This window comes from Nerophis lumbriciformis, linkage group LG23, assembly GCF_033978685.3.
Source record: "Nerophis lumbriciformis linkage group LG23, RoL_Nlum_v2.1, whole genome shotgun sequence".
Classification (NCBI taxonomy): Eukaryota; Metazoa; Chordata; class Actinopteri; order Syngnathiformes; family Syngnathidae; genus Nerophis; species Nerophis lumbriciformis.
In genome coordinates this window covers 29,741,548-29,762,206 of record NC_084570.2, presented here as the reverse complement: position 1 = coordinate 29,762,206, position 20,659 = coordinate 29,741,548, and the positions used below count along the sequence as shown (strand labels likewise).

Here is a 20,659-nt window from a genome sequence, read left to right as displayed (position 1 = left end):
CCACCACCATCGTGCCCCTGCCAAAGAAAAACACTGTGACCTGTCTGAATGACTATCGCCCTGTTGCACTCACCCCAATAGTGATGAAGTGCTTCGAGAGGATAGTCATGTCACACATCAAAAAGACCATCCCAGACACACTGGACCCTCTACAGTTTGCCTACCGGCAGAACCGGTCCACTGAGGATGCAGTCAACACCGTCATCTACACCACCCTCACCCACTTAGAGGGCAAGGACACCTATGCCAGGCTATTATTCATTGACTACAGCTCTGCTTTTAACACGATCATCCCACAAAAACTCACTGCTAAACCCCTCACTGTTGGTCTGACACCGGCTCTCTGACTGGGTCCTGAACTTTCTCACAAACCGGCCCCAGTCAGTCAGAATCGGCAACCAGACATCAGGCACAAAGGTTCTAAGCACAGGGATCCCCCAAGGCTGCGTGCTGAGCCCTCTATTGTACACCCTCTTCACACACGACTGTTTGGCCTCCCAGAACAACACCAGTATCATCAAGTTTGCAGATGATACTACGGTCGTCGGACTGATCACCGGGGGAGCTGAGGCAGCATACAGAAGGGAGGTAGCGGAACTGGTGGCCTGGTGTCAGGATAATAATCTCTCCATGAACACAGACAAGACCAAGGAGATGATTATTGACCCACGGAGAAAGAGTACACACTACACACCTCTGTACATAGGGGGGACAAAGGTGGACAGGGTGAAAACCTTTAAATTCCTCGGGACCCACATCAGCGAGGACCTCACCTGGGATCACAACACCCAACAAACAATAAAGAAAGCCCAGCAGCGACTGTACTTCCTAAGAAGGCTGAGAAAATTTGGCATGCCACCCAAAATTCTCAGCATCTTCTATAGAAGTACAGTTGAGAGTGTCCTTACCAGCTCAATCACGGTCTGGTATGGAAACTGCACTGCCAAGGACAGGAAGGCACTCCAGCGAGTGATTAAAACTGCTCAGTACATATCAGGAGCAGCCTTCCCGTCACTACAGGACATGTACTCTACCAGGGCCACCAGGAGAGCACACGACATCATAAAGGACAGTACACACCCCCAGCACAGTCTCTTCAGCCTCCTACCATCAGGCAGACGATACAGGAGCCTGAAATCCAGGACTACGAGACTGACAAACAGTTTCTACCCACAGGTCATCAGGCTTGTGAATGCTAGCTACCCCCCCACCCCCGTTTTACTTTTTACTTTTATCTTTTTGAACAAAAGACAGCTACCATGACCACCCTCGAACTGTGAACCATCACTGTAGACACTTTTCACCTTTGATCACGAAAGACACTTTAATTGATGCTGTGACCAAATGTCACCTCCATATTTATACTGTTGACTGTCAATCAGAATGTGCAATAATGTTATGTTACTTACTGTGCCTTGTAAATACATTTTTATTTTTTTTATTTTATTTTAGCTAAGTACCGTGTGACTTGTTGAAGGGTGCACTAGCAACGTAAGATATTCCTTGTACGGCAAACTGTCTGCTTAACTGTGCATATGACAATAAACAATCTTGAATCTTGAATCTTGAATCTTGAACATGGAGGAGCATGGTGGTTATTTGCTCTTAGCGACTACAGGAAACTGTGTAGTTCATTCAATCAAGGCGATATTTGGAATATCTGTTTGTAATACCCACACATTTATCTCTGTTACGTTTCCCCCCAGCATATCATCAGAGGGAATCGACCAATCAAAGCAGAGATGGCCCATCAGCTGTATGTGCTCCAGGTGTTGACCTTCAACCTTTTGGAGGAGCGAATGATGACCAAAATGGACCCCAACGACCAGGTAAGAACAAAAATAAGAATGTTTATGCTTTTAACATCCTTTTGAAAAAAGATTAGGGCTGCACCTGTTGATTATTTTAGTAGTCGAGTACTCTACCAATAGTTGTTCAATTAGTAATCGAATAAAACACTTTATAACCTCACACAGTTGAAATAGAAAACAATGTTTATGCTTGCTATAACCTCCATTCTTTTTCTAATAAATGTACATCATCAGTATTTAAACTGCACCTTCAACATGTGTGCATTAATTTAAAAAAATGTGTCATCATTACACTACCGCTCTCTTGTGCGTTTTTTTGCACGGGCCGTGCGGAAACTATTTCTGTGTATTTAAGGTTCCGGGCACTCCCTGCAGTCTGGAGTTTTATCATTTTGTATTATTCACACTCATTAAAGGATTAATAAATGATAAATCAATGCTTTTTTCTCATCGATTTGTCGTTGCAGCCTTAAAAAAAGATGTTATTTGACCTGAATGTAAGACGACCCCTTTTTCTTGGAGACCTATTTTTGGAAAATGAAGACAAAATGATTCATGTAAAATTAAGTATTTACTATCAGTGGAATGAAAAACTGCTAACATGTTTGTTAGCCAGTCAACAGTTGTTTAATTGATTATTATTATTATTATTATTATTATCATTATTATCATCATTATTATTATCATTATTAATGTTATTACTATTATTATTATGATCATTATTATTATTATTATTACCATTATTACTATTGTTATTTTAATTATTATTAACATTATGATTATTATTGTCATTATCATGTTACTATTATTATTACTATTATTATTATTATTACTTTTTTTTTTTTTTTTTTTTTTTGTGTCCTGTCCAGCTTCTCAGGCAAATCATATAGTTGATGTAGATGCCCATGTCGGCTGTTCATATTTACTTTACAAAAGAGAAGTGTAGGATACTTCTCTTGTTGCCTTATTTGTATTTGACTTTATTAAATGTATTTATATTATCATTTAGTGCAGCCGGCCGGAGCAGGAGGGGATAGAAAGAGAGAAAAAAGAAGACAGAGGGGGAAATTGTGGGGACAAGAGGGGGATTAGACAGAGAGACAAAAACAACAACAGCAAACAACAACAACAGCAACAATAGAGCAACATCAGCAAATACGACATGTACAAATACGATGGTAAAAGTAATAGCAAATAAGCAGTTAGCGAAAAATTCAAAATTAATGCAGAAATGACAATGAGCATTATTACACTACAAATGGATCAATACAAATACCAATAGAAATAGCGCTATTGATAATGAACAATACCAATAATTTACCTTTATTATCAACAATACAGTTGTTTAAATGCAACAATACATATACGTAATGATAACTTGAGATACGAAAGAATGCAGAAAAATGGAGGGGGAGAAAGAGAAGCAACCTACATTAACCTTGTAGATTGTTATAGTAACAATAGGTTAAGCTTTGTCAGTGTGCCATGTGTTACACCCAGTTTACACTAGGGCAACAACGTTAATATATGTTTGATGAAACGTGATTATGTGCATGAGTGTAAGTATGCATATGTACTTGTATATGTACAGAATATGTATATGTGTTTGTACAATGAATGTATATGTACAGAATGTGTATATGTGTTTGTACAGTGAATGTATATGTACAGAGTGTGTATATGTGTTTGTACAGTAAGTGTATATGTACAGTATGTGTATGTGTATGTTTGTATATTGAATGTGCGTGTGGATGTACGAACTTTAGGTATGTAAATATGTACTGTATTTGTGTATGTAAGTGGGAGCGTAGGTACCTATGTACGTATGTGAGCATATGTGAATTTGTATGTACCATACATTCGACTCCCAGAGTGCGTGGGAGCCAGAGCACGGCCCCATCACCCCCGAGAGCCCAACCCACAAACAGTAGGCGTGGTGCCCAGGGAACCAGGGACCACCGTCCAGCGACAGGAACCCCAGAGCCCGGCCCACCGTACCGCCCACAAGGGCCAGCAGCAGGCCGCAGACAGACGCACCCGGCAGAGGACAGGGCACGAGAAAAGCAGGGGTCAGCCAGACCCCAAGCCAGCGAGAGACCACACCTCACACGGGCAGAAAGGCGAGACGCCCCGCCCGAGGGACCCAGAGATTCCCCGCAACCGGACGGGAAGACCGCCCCTGCCCCCGCCCCACCGGCAACCGGGCCCCCACGAGCCCACCCCCACCCCCGGAGAGCGCGGCGAGGCCAGCCCCCGGCCACCCCACCCAAATCGGCCACCGCAGGACCACCCAGGCACAGGGCCACGGGAACTACCCACCCCACCTGCAGGGACCCCAACGATGGAGATGGAACAACCAGCAACCGCCCCGCCGAGCCCCCCCCTCTGAGGGAGGGGAAAAATTAAAAAATAATATTAATAAAATATATAAAAAAATAAATAAATAAATAAATAAATAAAATTAAAAAAAGAATTAAAAGAAGATCACAGACATGCTGACACACAAGGTCACTACCCCAGCAACTGGCCGACTCGCAGCACCTCGGAATACCTTGCAGCACCAAGCTACCACAATAGACGCAGGGACTAGGCCCAACAGGCCCCAACCAAGACGGGCACCCGGAAGGGATGGACAGCGGGACCCAGGAGCTCCAGACACGCAGTTCGGATGCAGTAGCCTGAGGCGTCGACCCCCGTCTGACAGGCAGGCCCAGAGCGTACCCCCAGAAATATACATACATACATATATATATACATGCATACACATACACATATACATGTATACATACCCACACATACACACATATACATATACATACACATACATACACATATGTACACATACACATGTATATACATACATACATACACATACACACACATATACATACATATACATAAATCATATACAGCAATCCCACGACCCCAAAAAGGGATAAGCGGTAGAAAATGAATGGGTGGATTATTATCATCATTATTATTATTATTATTATTAAAAAAAATTGTTTTACTATCATTATTATTATTATTATTATTATCATCATTATTATTATCATTATTAATGTTATTACTATTATTATTATGATCATTATTATTATTATTATTACCATTATTACTATTGTTATTTTAATTATTATTAATATTATAATTATTATTGTCATTATCATGTTACTATTATTATTACTATTATTATTATTATTGCTAATATTACTATTATTATTTTTATTATTTTTATTATCATTATTATTATTATTATTATCATTATTACTATTATTATTGTTATTAAAATTATTACTATTATTATTGTTACTATTATTATTTTTTTTTTTTATCATTATTACTATTATTATTATTATTAATATTTGTGTTATTATTGTTATTATTGTTATTATTATTATTACTATTATTATTATTAATATTTGTATTATCATTATTATTATTATTATTATGATTACTATTATTAATATAATAGTAATAATAATTGTTATTATTATTATTTCCAAAAACTGACAGTGATTTTATTCACAACTGTGACTGTATAAATCGCTGAACCTTTTCAGTCAAACTCAAAAAGTATTTAGTCAGCCACCGATTGTGCAAGTTCTCCCACTTAAAATGATGACAGAGGTCTGTAATTTTCATCATAGGTACACTTCAACTGTGAGAGACAGAATGTGAAAAAAAATCCAGGAATTCACATAGTAGGAATTTTAAAGAATTTATTTGTAAATTATGGTGGAAAATAAGTATTTGGTCACTTCAAACAAGGAAGATCTCTGGCTCTCAGAGACCTGTAACTTCTTTAAGAAGCTCTTCTGTCCTCCACTCGTTACCTGTATTAATGGCACCTGTTTGAACTCGTTATCTGTATAAAAGACACCTGTCCACAGCCTCAAACAGTCAGACTCCAAACTCCACTATGGCCAAGACCAAAGAGCTGTCGAAGGACACCAGGAAAAGAATTGTAGACCTGCACCAGACTGTGGAGAGTGAATCTACAATAGGCAAGCAGCTTGGTGTGAAAAAATCAACTGTGGGAGCATCCATCCATTTATCCATTTTCTACCGCTTATTCCCTTCGGGGTCGCTGGAGCCTATCTCAGCTACAATCGGGCGTAAGCAATTATCAGAAAATGGAAGACATACAAGACCACTGATAATCTCCCTCGATCTGGGGCTCCACGCAAGATCTCATCCCTTGGGGTCAAAATGATCATGAGAACGGTGAGCAAAAATCCCAGAACCACACGGGGGGACCTGGTGAATGACCTGCAGAGAGCTGGGACCAAAGTAACAAAGGTTACCATCAGTAACACACTACGCCGACAGGGAATCAAATCCTGCAGTGCCAGACGTGTCCCCCTGCTTAAGCCAGTGCATGTCCAGGCCCGTCTGAAGTTTGCCAGAGAGCACATGGACGATACAGCAGAGGATTGGGAGAATGTCATGTGGTCAGATGAAACCAAAATAGAACTTTTTGGTATAAACTCAACTCGTCGTGTTTGGAGGAAGAAGAATACTGAGTTGCATCCCAAGAACACCATACCTACTGTGAAGCATGGGGGTGGAAACATCATGCTTTGCGGCTGTTTTTCTGCTAAGAGGACAGGCCGACTGATCCGTGTTAAGGAAAGAATGAATGGGGCCATTGATTTTGAGCCAAAACCTCCTTCCATCAGTGAGAACTTTGAAGATGAAACGTGGCTGGGTCTTCCAGCATGACAATGATCCCAAACACACCGCCCGGGCAACGAAGGATTGGCTCCGTAAGAAGCATTTGAAAGTCCTGGAGTGGCCTAGCCAGTCTCCAGACCTCAACCCCATAGAAAATCTGTGGAGGGAGTTGAAAGTCCGTGTTGCTCGGCGACAGACCCAAAACATCACTGCTCTCGAGAAGATCTGCATGGAGGAATGGGCCAAAATACCAGCTACTGTGTGTGCAAACCTGGTAAAGACCTATAGTAATCGTTTGACCTCTGTTATTGCCAACAAAGGTTATATTACCGTACAAAGTATTGAGTTAAATTTTTTTATTGACCAAATACTTATTCTCCACCATAATTTACTAATAAATTCTTTAAAAATCCTACAATGTGAATTCCTGGATTTTTTTTCCACATTCTGTCTCTCACAATTGAAGTGTACCTATGATGAAAATTACAGACCTCTGTCATCATTTTAAGTGGGAGAACTTGCACAATTGGTGGCTGACTAAATACTTTTTTGCCCCACTGTATGTTCTCCATTATTTTGTATGTAAAAAAACATTTAATAATGAAATCTATAGGGAATTGTGTAATAACATAATAGGGGGGTTGTACATTATAATTGACATATATTCACTGCCAGAACTGCAATGTGGCCCTCAATAAAAAACAGTTTGACACCCCTGATCTAAACTAATCTTTTTCAGAATTTCCAGGGGAAAAACATGACCTATTTTCAGATCAATATTTCTTTATTACGTATTGAAAGGACAAATTGATGACCACTGAGAAACCACAGTTTAATTTAAATGTACATAAAAAAAACTAAATCGCAATCAAATCTCCGTGGCGAACTAAAAGCTTTGAAATATAAATCAATTGAATACAAAAATACGGCAAGTTCATTTTGTCAAGTCGGAGAGTTTTGAGACGTTTACCACGGACAATGTTGCTTAGAACAGTGTTTCCTAACCATAGTTTGGCCGCGAGCACCCCCTAGAGGGCCACCAAAAATATATATTTATCCACAATGAGCCGCATGAGTGGCAGCGGTACTCAGTTGTAATACACTCTTCCACCACTTGTGGCAGTAATGACAAACAAACAGAAGTCATAGAGAAGTTTTTAAAGTGCAAAAATTATGACTAAAGTGGTGAAACTGTATTTTCATTCGCACTTTAATGGTATTGACATAAGAAACATATTAAAGATTAATTTAGTTAATTTATTTTAGCACAACATAATTGTATGTAGATTTATTTATTTGTCAGTTATTTATGAGTCCTTTCTTATGCAGTATATTTGGTCAGTTCTTATTTTCTAATCAGCCTGACCTAAGCCTAAGGTTTATGTGTTAAATAAGTAATAATCTTTGTGATTAACACATGTTTTCATATCATTTGACAAGGTTGTAAACTTTAAATAGGTTAGATATACTTTTTGAAGCGCAAAAATTATGACTAAAGTGGTGAAACTGTATTTTCATTTGCAGTTTATGGTATTGACAGTTTAGTTAAGAAACATATTAATGATTAATTTAGTTCATTTATTTTAGCACAACATAATTGTATGTAGTTTTTTTATGAGTCATTTCTTATGCAGCATATTTGGTTAGTATTTATTATCTAATCAGCCTGACCTAAGCCTAAGGTTTATGTGTTAAATAAGTAATATTCTTTGTGATTAACACACACTTTCATATCACTTGACAAGGTTGGAAACTGTAAATGGGTTGGATGTAATTATTGAAGTGCAAAAATGATGACTAAAGTGGTGAAAATGTATTTTCATTCGCAGTTTATTGGTATTGACAGTTTAGTTAAGAAACATATTAATGATTAATTTAGTTAATTTACTTTTACACAACAAAACTGTATTTACTGACAGTGGTTTCTGAAGTGTTCTGAGCCCATGTGGTGATATCCTTTACACACTGATGTCGCCTTTTGATGCAGTACCGCCTGAGGGATCGAAGGTCACGGGCATTGCCGCTTACGTGAAGTGATTTCTCCAGATTCTCTGAACCTTTTGATGATATTACAGACCTTAGATGGTGAAATCTCTAAATTCCTTACAATAGCTCGTTGAGAAATGTTGTTCTTAAACTGTTGGACAATTTGCTCAGGCATTTGTTGACAAAGTGGTGACCCTCGCCCCATTCTTGTTTGGGAATGACTGAGCATTTCATGGAAGCTGCTTTTATACCCAATCATGGCACCCACCTGTTCCCAATTAGCCTGTTCACCAGTGGGATGTTCCAAATAAGTGTTTGATGAGCATTCCTCAACTTTCTCAGTCTTTTTTGACACTTGTGTCAGCTTTTTTGAAACATGTTGCAGGCATCAAATTCCAAATGAGCTAATATTTGCAAAAAATAACAAAGTTTACCAGTTTGAACGTTAAGTATCTTGTCTTTGCAGTCTATTAAATTGAATATAAGTTGAAAAGGATTTGCAAATCATTGTATTCTGTTTTTATATACTATTAACACAATGTGCCGACTTCACTGGTTTTGGGTTTTGTAATTCAGTGTTAATACTCTGTAGGGGAAAAGTTAGAACCCCTGTCCTAGGTTCTCCCTACAAACTTTATTCTTTGGAGTTCCTGCGTGTGAAAAGTTCCTGTTGAGCTGCTCCGCTCTAATCGTGCTGATTTCTGTGACCCAGACTCAGAGAGACGTCATTTTTGAACTGCGGAGGATTGCCTTTGATGGAGAAAATGACCCCACTGGTACAGAGAAAAGAAAGGCCTTGTACGCCAAGGATTATAAGATGCTGGGTTTCACGGTAAATTGTGCAAATCCTCCAAAAGTTTTAATATTTACTGATAAACTCCTGTCTGCCTGGCAGAACCACTTGAACCCTGCAATGGACTTCACTCAGACTCCTCCTGGGATGTTGGCTCTGGACAACATGCTGTACCTGGCCAAGGTCCACCAGGACACGTACATCCGGGTAGGTCCTGACAAACCCGGCCCATAAAGAAGTCCCCGGGTAACACGTCTTCCGACTCCTCAGATCGTCCTGGAGAACAGCAGTCGCGAGGACAAGCACGAATGTCCCTTCGGCCGCTGCGCTATCGAGCTCACCCGGGTCCTCTGTGAGATCCTCCAAGTTGGAGAACTGCGTAAGTGTGTTTGAACCAAAGATGGAGTCCCCGGTACTATGCACACCTTTCTGTGTTGTGGCCCCCAGCCAACGAAGGCTGCAATGACTACCATCCCATGTTCTTCACCCATGACCGGGCGTGGGAGGAGTTCTTCTGCGTCTGCATTCAGCTGCTGAATAAAACCTGGAAGGAGATGAGGGCCACTGCTGAGGACTTCAACAAGGTGAGGAAGGTCTTTTTTTCACGGACAGGAACGGCTTTACATGCACCCTACATTTTCTTCCCAACTAGGAATGTAACGATAAACGGTATAATGATAAACCACGCTAAAATTCCAGACGGTTACTAATACCGTTAAAATTTTTAATTAACGAAAAACCGCCATTTATTAACACATTTTAGGCGACTGCTTACTTCCTGAATACTGAAGCGCCGCAGTATCTGCACATGCGCACTAGAGCTGTTTGGCTCTACTTTGGCTTTACAGACTTTGCTTTGAAAATGAAGCCGATCGCTTCGTTTCACTTCTCGCTTCTACTTCCGTGGAGTCTCTGTGGGCGATTAAGAGCGCAATGTTGTTGGAGGAGAAAAATATTTGATGTTGCGGTCATTTTGAACGTGCAGCTGGCGTCCTTCCGTCAGCTGCTGGTACTGAGAATTACTATGCAGTAGGTGATGTGTCGTGAACGTTGTCACAACTTGTTTATAAAGTCTTTAGTTTGTTTACTGGGATGCTCACTCGTCCTTTAACTGCAAACTGTATCAGTGTTCCAATAAATAGCTAAAATGTTTCGTCATCTCATTGAACTGAACGAAGGTAGTGAAGATTGTGTATTCGATGTGTGAGGTATCACTCCTCTTTATTTTTGTTGGCCAAACTGTTGTACTGAACCAAGAGAACAAAGCTTGTTTGTTAGACTTCATCTTCATTAGCCAAACTGCTTTGTGTTTTATTTTAATATCAAAGATTAAACACAAGGTTTTTTTTACATTACTTGTGTTTTTTTCATGTTACAAAGGTATTACTTTAAAAAACATACATGTGACGCTGCATTTTGTTAATGTGTTATTGTGTATAGTTAATTCCTATGACATATTTCTGCTCAAACTCTTAATGGATCTGTCCTGATACAGCATCTACATCTACATATGTACATAATGAACATTTAATTTTTTTTTAAATACCTCCCTCTATTACAATGTAAAAATATAGATAAAGGAATCATCAAATGATAAAAAGCTGACAAGTTTATTTTAATGAATTAAAAAAAACAGTTTATTTATACATATATATATATATATATATATATATATATATATATATATATATATATATATGTATATATATATATATAAATATATATATATATATATATATATATATATATATATATATATATATATATATATATATATATATATATCTACATTTAAGGCAACACTTGCCTTGACCTTAAAAAGTAAAAATTCAAGGCCTGCCATGAAATTAAATTTGTATGAAAATATTGTTATTTTTATGGGTTAATTTGAAGTATGTAAACAAGTAATTGATGATAATCTCAATTAATGTAGTTAACAGATTAGCGCAGATGGTAGAGTGCCCGTGCCAGCAGCTTGAGGGTTCCAGGTTTGATTATGCGCCTTGCATGGCATCTTGGCCATCAGTGTGTGAATGTGACGTATCATGTAAAGTGCTTTGTATAGTAAAAGACAATAAATAAATAGAGACCATTTATCATTTCATCTGATGGAGTTAGTCAATCATTTGGCAGCACTACTGTAAAAACATCATCCTCTTTTCTCCGGTCTTATCTTGTCTTAACTCAAGGAGCAAATCAATACTATATTTGAGCAAAAGCAATGAAATGCATATTTCTGGAATGACAAAGCCAACTATTTAAATGCTCAGTAGGGTTTCCTGAAAATATAATATAATTGAGTAGCGACTGTTAAGTTTTATTAGGTTTGCCTGCACATTCTGATGAGACTCAGTTACAGAAAAATGTTTGAATAATGCTCAGTTTTCATGCACACAGTCAGAGAACATGTTTATTGTTGGATATTTATGTTTGCATTTGGTTATTCATCGCCCTCAGACCAGCAGCTCCTGTTTGAATGGCTGCGGCTTTGCTGAATTTCTACTCCATGCACACAAAGAAAATTATTCATACCCAAATTGTTACAAACACACACTCCAAAATGTTTGTATATTATGCACATCTTATTATTCCAAACGGCGAGGAACTCCCTTTCCACGAGAAGAAAGTGTTCACAGTGCGAAGGCCTCATTATATCATATTTCGCTCCATTGCTCTGTGTGAACGTGAACAAAGTGTGTGTATCGCTCTAAATGCTGCTCACTGCAGTGCGTGTGTGTGTGTGAGTGTGTGTGTGTGTGTGCGTGTGTGCGTCCCATCGGAGTAGACGGCTGAAAGGCTTTTGCCTCAATTAATATTACACGACAGTTAAATTCTTAATGCTGTCGATTGCAATTCAGAGCGCTTCCTGTGCATCAACAAGTCGCAGCGATCTATTGTTGCAGAATAGTACGTCTCCACTACATTGGGAATCTAAATGACTTGAGATGAGGAAAGTTGTTTGCTGACATAATTAGGTTTTGAATTAGAATTTGCAATTCCGGTAGGAATTGCGTGTGAATGCTTTTTGTGCGCGAGCGGAACTGAAATGCTTGAATGTCCAGGGTGAGTGGAGTGTGTGGATGGTGCAACGGTTCAAATCAGATGAGAAATGTGGGATATGCAGTCGATTTGTATGTATTGTCAATGGGGAGAAAATTCCTGGAAATTCCGGGAAAACCAGGAATTTGGGAAAGGGAAAACATGTTTTGCTTTCTATGTATCGGAAGAGTGGTGTGTGTGTGGATGGTTGAAATGTTGGGATCAGGTAAAAATGGCACACACATTTGGGCATTGTAAAATGAGAATTCCCTGGAAACTTGGGAATTCCAGTAAAATTTGTGGAATTTTTTGAAATTATTGATATTAGCAAAAGTGTCCTAGTTGATATGAATGGGTTGGTGTTGCAATTTTTTTTTAATTGGTTGAAAATTATTGACGCAGTAACAGTTTGAATTGAGAATGGGTATTTCAGAAAAAAATACTTTCGTTATCCTAACTAAGAGATATGATTTGAAGGTAAAATGGTCAAAAGCCGTTGAAAAATGAGTACTCTGAAAACTTTCCAGGAAAAGGTGAAACTCTGGCTTTGAAAAACCGGGAATTCCTGGAATTTTTTTTAGCTTCAAAAAATGGTAGTTTGATTGTCCAGGGTTAGTTGAGTGTGTGGATGGTGGAACGATTCAAATAGGATGAGAAATGTGGGATATGCAGTCGATTTATATTTAATTCCTGGAAATTCTTGGAAAACTGGGAATTTGGGGAAAGGGAAAACATGTTTTGCGTTCGATATATTGAAAGAGTAGTATGTGACAGAGCAAAAAGCATCACCAAGGACAGTACACACCCTGGCTTCCACCTGTTCGACCTGCTACCATCGGGCAGGCGCTACCGGTGCATCAGAGCCAGAACAAACAGGCTCAGAGACAGCTTCTTTCCCAGAGCTGTCACCATCTTGAACTCTAACTTATAATAATAATTCACCCCTATACAATATCCAACCCAATACTCTACTGTGCAATATTACCCTTCGAGTGCAATACGTCCGACACTGATTGTTATTTATTACTTTGGTACTCCTGTCTTGTTCTGTATATTGTACAGTATTTTGTATTTCTATAGTGTTTTGTATATTGTACAGCAGTGGTCCCCAACCTTTTTGTAACTGCGGACCGGTCAACGCTTGAAAATTTGTCCCACGGACCGGGGGGGTATGGTCATTTAATTTTTTTTTTTTATTTTTTATTTTTTGGCATAAAAAAATACAATCATGTGTGCTTACGGACTGTATCCCTGCAGACTGTATTGATATATAATGTAGGAACCAGAAATATTAATAACAGAAAGAAACAACCCTTTTGTGCGAATGAGTGTGAATGAGTATAAATGGGGGAGGGAGGTTTTTGGGTTGGTGCACTAATTGTAAGTATATCTTGTGTTTTTTATGTTGATTTAATAAAAAATAAAAAAATGTTTTATTTTTTTAATTTTTTATTTCTTGTGCGGCCACGGACCGGTACCGGGCCGCGGCCCAGTGGTTGGGGACCACTGTTGTACAGGATTGCTTATTATTTATTATTCATTTATTATTAATTTTCCTGAGGGAACTTTCCTGAAGGAATCAATAGAGTACTATCTATCTATCTATTTGTATTGGATAGTAGTCTGTTGATTTCAATTGTTAGTTTTTTCTTTATTACCTCTTGTGTAATTTATCTTTACCCCATATTTGCTCCCACTACCGCACCTTAAATTGGAGTCCTTAATCTCGTTATATGCAAATATAATGACAATAAAGTCCATTCTATTCTATTCTATTGTTCTATTCTTCTATGCGTGTGTGGATGGTTGAAATGTTGGAATCAGGCACAAATGGCACAACATTTTGGGCATTGTAAAACAATGAAAACATCCATTCATTTGAATGAGAATTTCCTGTAAATTTGGGAATTCCGGTAAAATGTGTGGAATTTTTTAATACTATCACAATTGTCCTAGATTATATGAAAGGGTTGGTGTTAGAATTTTTCGAATCAGTTGAAAGATGTTGACATACTAACAGTTTGAACTGAGAATGTATTTCGGAATTTTGGGAAAGCCTGGAATTTGTACGAAGACAAAATAGGAACTTTTGTTGTCCCAACTGAGAGGAATGTTTTGATGGTGGAATGGTTGGAATTGGTTGAAAAATGTGGACTGTGAAAACTTTCCAGGAAAAAGTGAAAATAGGGCTTTGGAAAACCGGGAATTCCTGGAATTTTTTTTTACTTGAAAAATGGTAGTTTAATTGTCCAGGGTGAGCGGAGTGTGTGGATGGTAGAACTGTTGGAATCAGATGAGAAATGTGAGGTATGCAGTTGATTTTATATTTCACATTTATTGTCAATGGAGCGAAATTCCTGGTGACTCCGGGTAATCGGGGAATTTTCGAAACCGGGAAACATGCTGACTTGGATATCAAAGGTGAGTGGAGTGTGTGGATATTGGAACGTTTCAACGGGGATAAGAAATGTGGTATATGCAGTCTATTTATATTTATTGTCAAGAGGGAGAAAATTCCTGGAAATTCCTGAAAAAACAGGAATTTGTACAAAGGGAAAACATATTTTGCGTTTGATATATCGGAAGAGTAGTGTGTGTGTGTGTGTGGATGGTTGAAATGTTGGAATCAGGTAAAAAATGGCGCAAAATTTTGGGCATTGTGAAACAATGAATACATCCGTTCATTTGAATTAGAATTTCCTGGAAATTTGGGAATTCCAGTAAAAGTTTGGGAATTTTTGAAAATATTGATACTAGCACAGATGTCCTAGATGATTTAAATGGGTTGGTGTTTGAATTTTTTGAATTGGTTAAAAGATGTTGACTTAGTAACAGTTTGAATTGAGAATGGGTATTTTGGAATTCTGGGTAATCAAAACAAAACACATTTTAGGGAGCTCACAACTCTTGGTCGAGCCAAATGTTTTGATACTTAAATGCTTCCGATCGGATTAAACATGTGAGCTGTGGAACACGCCAAACATTTGTGTCGGAATAATAATGGATAGATGATTTTTTTTGGTGTAGAATTGTAGACAGAGGTAGACAGAGTGTGACAGGGGTAAGAATGCGGGATTTCGCCAGAAAGACAAACTGAAAACAATGAACTTAAATACTACAGACATGATTAACGAAAACAGGTGCGTGGCGTGACAGGTGAAGACTAATGGGTTGCTATGGTGACAAAACAAAACAAAAGGTCCAAAAACAAAACCGAACATGAATGAAACAAAACATTGTTTGGACATTCAGGGGACGGCGTGGTGAAGTTGGGAGAGTGGCCGTGCCAGCAATCTGAGGGTTACTGGTTCAATCCCCACCTTCTACCATCCTAGTCACGTCCGTTGTGTTCTTGAGCAAGACACTTCACCCTTGCTCCTGATGGGTCCTGGTTAGCGCCGTGCATGGCAGCTCCCGCCATCAGTATGTGTGTGTGTGAATGGGTGAATGTTGAAATAGTGTCAAAGCGCTGTGAGTTCCTTAGAAAGGTAGAAAAGCGCTATACAATTACAACCCATTTACCATTCACACAATAATAATAGTAATAATAACAATAAATTTATGACTTTTTGGTGTAAAATTGAATGTCGCAACATTCACACAATAATAATAATAATAAATAGATTATTTATTTATGTGAAATTGTATATGTGATTGTTTGGACATTCACACAACAATAATAATAATAATAATAAAAAGATGATTTTTTGGTGTGAAATTGTTTATATGTGAATGTTTGGATATTCACGCAATAATAATAATAATCATAATAAGATTATTTTTTGGTGTAAAATTGTATATATGTGAATGTTTGGACATTCACTTAATAATAATAACAATAAATATATGATTTTTTGGGTGTAAAATTGTATTTGTGTGATTGTTTGGACATTCACACATATACAATAATAATAAATTTGTATATGTGTGTGTGCTTAGGCATTCATGCAATAATAATAAATAGATGATTGTTTAGTGTAAAATTGTATATGTGTGAATGTTTGTACATTCACTTAATAATAATGATAATAATACATTGATGATTATTTGGTGTAAAATTGTATATGTGTGAGTGCTTGGGCCTTCACACAATAATAATAATAAATAGATGATTGTTTGGTGTAAAATTGTATGTGTGAATGTTTAGACATTCACTTAGTAATAATAATAACAAATAGATGATTTGTTTGGTGTATGTGTGAGTGCTTAAGCATTCACACATATACAAACCCTGTTTCCATATGAGTTGGGAAATTGTGTTAGATGTAAATATAAACGGAATACAATGATTTGCAAATCCTTTTCAACCCATATTTGTCACGACGTGGACTATGGTGTGTTTGTTTTCCCGAGATGCAAGTAAAGCTGGACTGATCATGGCGTGAAGGTAAATACATATTTAATAATAACACTCAAAGGAACAAAAAGCGCGCTCAAGGCGGATGTACAAACTTGACTAATGAAACAAAAAGACTTGCACGTGGGCAAAAAACTGTGAACAATTAAACAAAAACACTAACTGTGGCATTAATAGAAAAAACTTACGTGGACATGGCATGAAGTGCGCAGAGGTAGACAGAGTGTGACAGGGGTAAGAATGCGGGATTTCGCCAGAAAGACAAACTGAAAACAATGAACTTAAATACTACAGACATGATTAACGAAAACAGGTGCGTGACGTGACAGGTGAAGACTAATGGGTTGCTATGGTGACAAAACAAAACAAAAGGTCCAAAAACAAAACCGAACATGAATGAAACAAAACATGATCACACAGACATGACAATATTCAATTAAATGCACTACAAAGACAAGATATTTGATGTTCAAACTCATAAACTTTCTTTTTTTTTTGCAAATAATAATTAACTTAGAATTTCATGGCTGCAACACGTGCCAAAGTAGTTGGGAAAGGGCATGTTCACCACTGTGTTACATCACCTTTTCTTTTAACAACACTCAATAAACGATTGGGAACTGAGGAAACTAATTGTTGAAGCTTTGAAAGTGGAATTCTTTCCTATTCTTGTTTTATGTTTTAATTATTTCCCATTCTTGTTTTATGTTATATATTCTTAGACCTGTTGAATGTATGACAGTGGTAATCGATGATTTATTTGAATGTGTAACTGTGGAGGTAGAAATTGAAAAGAAGAGAAATTTTATTGTTACGTTTTTATATAGGACACCTGGGTCTAAGGTAGAAGCATTTAATGATCGTTTGGAAGAATTATTGTGTAAGGTAAAGGAAAAGAAAACATTTGTCATGTGTGGCGACTATTACATAGACCTGCTAAGCTCACCCAGAAATAAATCAACAAGCGACTTCTTGGATGTGGTATATAGTAGAGGGCTTTATCCATTGATCACCAAACCCAGTAGAATAACGACAAATTGTGCAACGTTAATTGATCACATCTTTATAAATGATATAGAAAATAATATAAAATGTGGACTAGTAATTAATGATATAAGTGACCACTTACCTGTGTTTCTTACTTATGACTGTCCAATTGATAGAAAGAGGGAGGAAAAAGCCCATAAGTTTAGGAAGGACTTATTTGAAGCAGACTGGAATGAGGTGTATGTGGGAGAGGCAAATGCTGCATATGAGGCTTTTCTTAATATATATTTATCATTGTATGAAAAGCATTGTCCGAATGTATGGAAACAAAGAGACAGCTACAATAAAAAGCCTTGGATTATAAAGGGACTACAGAATGCTTGTAAAAAGAAAAAGAAACTTTATAGAGATTTCATAAAAGTAAGAACAAAGGATGCTGAAACGAAATATAAGGTTTTCAAAAACAAATTGATAACAATAATGAGACAAGCTAAAAGAGAATATTATAATCATTTACTAGAAAAAAATAAAAACAATATCAAAGGAACTTGGAATATTCTGAACAAGGTAATAGGAAAAACATCGGGGCCTACACACCCACCAAGCCATTTTATCAATGAGGATAATAAGATGATAACAAATATGAATGAAGTGGCAAACGGATTTAATTCTTTTTTTGTGAATGTTGGACCCAAATTGGCAGAGAGTATTGTAGAACATAAAGATATACAGAGTGGATGGAAAGGGGGAAGCAAAGTTCTACAGTCCATGCTTCTAGGAGATGTTAGTGAAAATGAAATTGTATCGGTGGTAACAAAACTGAAAAATAAGACATTAACAGACAGTGATGGTATAGACATGATAATTGTAAAAAAAGACTATTGACTGTATCATCAAACCTCTTTGTTATGTTTTTAATCTTTCTTTTCAAACAGGGACCTTTCAGAATAGAATGAAGGTAGCAAAGGTAATTCCGCTCTTTAAAACGGGAGATAAACATAGATTCACTAATTACAGACCAGTGTCACTGCTGTCACAATTTTCTAAAATAATTGAAAAAATATTTGTAAAAAAATTAGACAGTTTAATTGAAAAGAACATGTTGTTGAGTGAGAGCCAGTATAGATTCCGAACCAATAGATCCACTGCTTCAGCTGTAATGAATATAATGGAGGATATAGCAACAGCAACTGATAATTGAAATACACTATAGGGGTGTTTATCGATCTTAAAAAAGCATTTGACACTATAGATCATTCTATTTAATTGTCCAAGTTGTATTCATTTGGTGTGAGAGGAGTGGTTTTAGACTGGCTAAGAAGTTATTTAGATAACAGACAAGAGTTTGTGGATTTTGTGGGTAATACATCTGAACAAATGAGGATTGAATGTGGAATTCCACAAGGTTCGGTTTTGGGACCAAAATTGTTTGTTTTATATATTAATGATATATGTGAGGTATCAAAGTTACTGAAATGTGTATTATTTGCGGACAACACCAACTTTTATAGTTTGGGACATGACTTAAAAGCATTATCAAACATTATTGAACAGGAAATGATTAAACTTAAGAGATGGTTTGATGTCAATAAATTATCATTAAATGTAAAAAACAAAAACAAAGTTCATGATTTTTTGTAAGAGGAAAAGGGAGGAAACGATCAAATTGTCAATAGATGGAATTGATATTGAAAGGGTTTCTGAACTTAGATTTTTAGGAGTGATACTGGATGACGGTCTGACATGGAAATCTCATATTGCACATGTACGGAAAAAGAGTATTTTTATATTAAATAAGGTAAAATATGTGTTAGATTATAGGGCAATGCGTATATTATATTGTGCACTTATATTGCCATATATCAGCTACTGTGTGGAAGTGTGGGGGAACACATATAAGAGTAACATAAAGGCATTGTATCAACTACAGAAAAGAGCTATAAGGATTATTCATAAAGTAGATTACTTAGAACACACTAACATATTCTTTATAATTTTTGGGTTTATTGAAATTACAGGAGCTAGTAAAGTTACAGACATAATGTCTCATGTTTAAGGCTAAAAGTAAAACATTACCAGCAAATTTACAAAAAATGTTTGTCATCACTTCTGAGAATGAAGAGCATAGAAGAAAAGGTCATTTCCAACATCAGTATTCAAGGACAACTTTAAAACAAATGTGCATATCAGTGGTGGGGGTTAAACTATGGAATTCTCTTTACAATGAGATAAAAGATTGTAAAAATACATTCCAATTGAAAAAAATATATAAAGACAGAACAATAAGATCATATGGACAGCCATAAGTGTTTACATTTTGCTTTATATTTATTATTTTACTTATTTTGTTTTTTTTTGTTCGGTTTGTACTTCATGAAGTTTTGCACTTGTGTTTTTTTGTGTGTTTTCGTTATATTTGGATGTAATTGTTGGTTTATATGATATTATTTAGTAAGACTACATATTATCTTGAAGGGGGGAAGGAAAATATAAGATTTTTCTTCATCCTGCTCCTTCTCAGGCATTGGTGTGTAAATGTAAAATTTAATAATTGAGGTATAATTGTCTATCGATCAAAGATGCACATCAATGAAGGAGATAAATAAAAAAAAATAAAAAAATAAATAAATAAATAAAAATATGTAGAGCTTCAGTCGTTCAACAGTCCGGGGTCTCCGCTGTCGTATTTTACGCTTCATAATGTGCCACACATTTTCGATGGGAGACAGGTCTGGACTGCAGGCGGACCAGGAAAGTACCCGCACTCTTCTTTTACGAAGCCACGCTGTTGTAACACGTGCTGAATGTGGCTTGGCATTGTCTTGCTGAAATAAGCAGGGGAGTCAATGAAAAAGATTGTGCTTAGATGGCAGCATATGTTGTTCCAAAACCTGTATGTACCTTTCAGCATTAATGGTGCCTTCACAGATGTGTAAGTTACCCATTCCTTGGGCACTAATGCACCTCCATACCATCACAGATGCTGGCTTTTGAACTTTGCGTCGATAACAG

General features: G+C 37.1%; 1 protein-coding gene across 8 annotated transcripts in view; it reads left to right on the top strand.

Annotated features, from left to right (window-relative positions):
- The window catches only part of elmo2 (engulfment and cell motility 2), a 122,284-nt gene that overhangs the window by 75,551 nt on the left and 26,074 nt on the right, over window positions 1-20,659 (top strand). For all 8 annotated transcript variants that reach the window (XM_061984821.2, XM_061984819.2, XM_061984825.2 and 5 more), the window contains 5 exons: window positions 1,707-1,829; window positions 9,184-9,303; window positions 9,367-9,471; window positions 9,535-9,643; window positions 9,712-9,848. In XM_061984821.2, coding sequence (XP_061840805.1) covers window positions 1,707-1,829; window positions 9,184-9,303; window positions 9,367-9,471; window positions 9,535-9,643; window positions 9,712-9,848 — 594 coding nt within the window. The remainder of the gene's footprint in view (window positions 1-1,706; window positions 1,830-9,183; window positions 9,304-9,366; window positions 9,472-9,534; window positions 9,644-9,711; window positions 9,849-20,659) is intronic.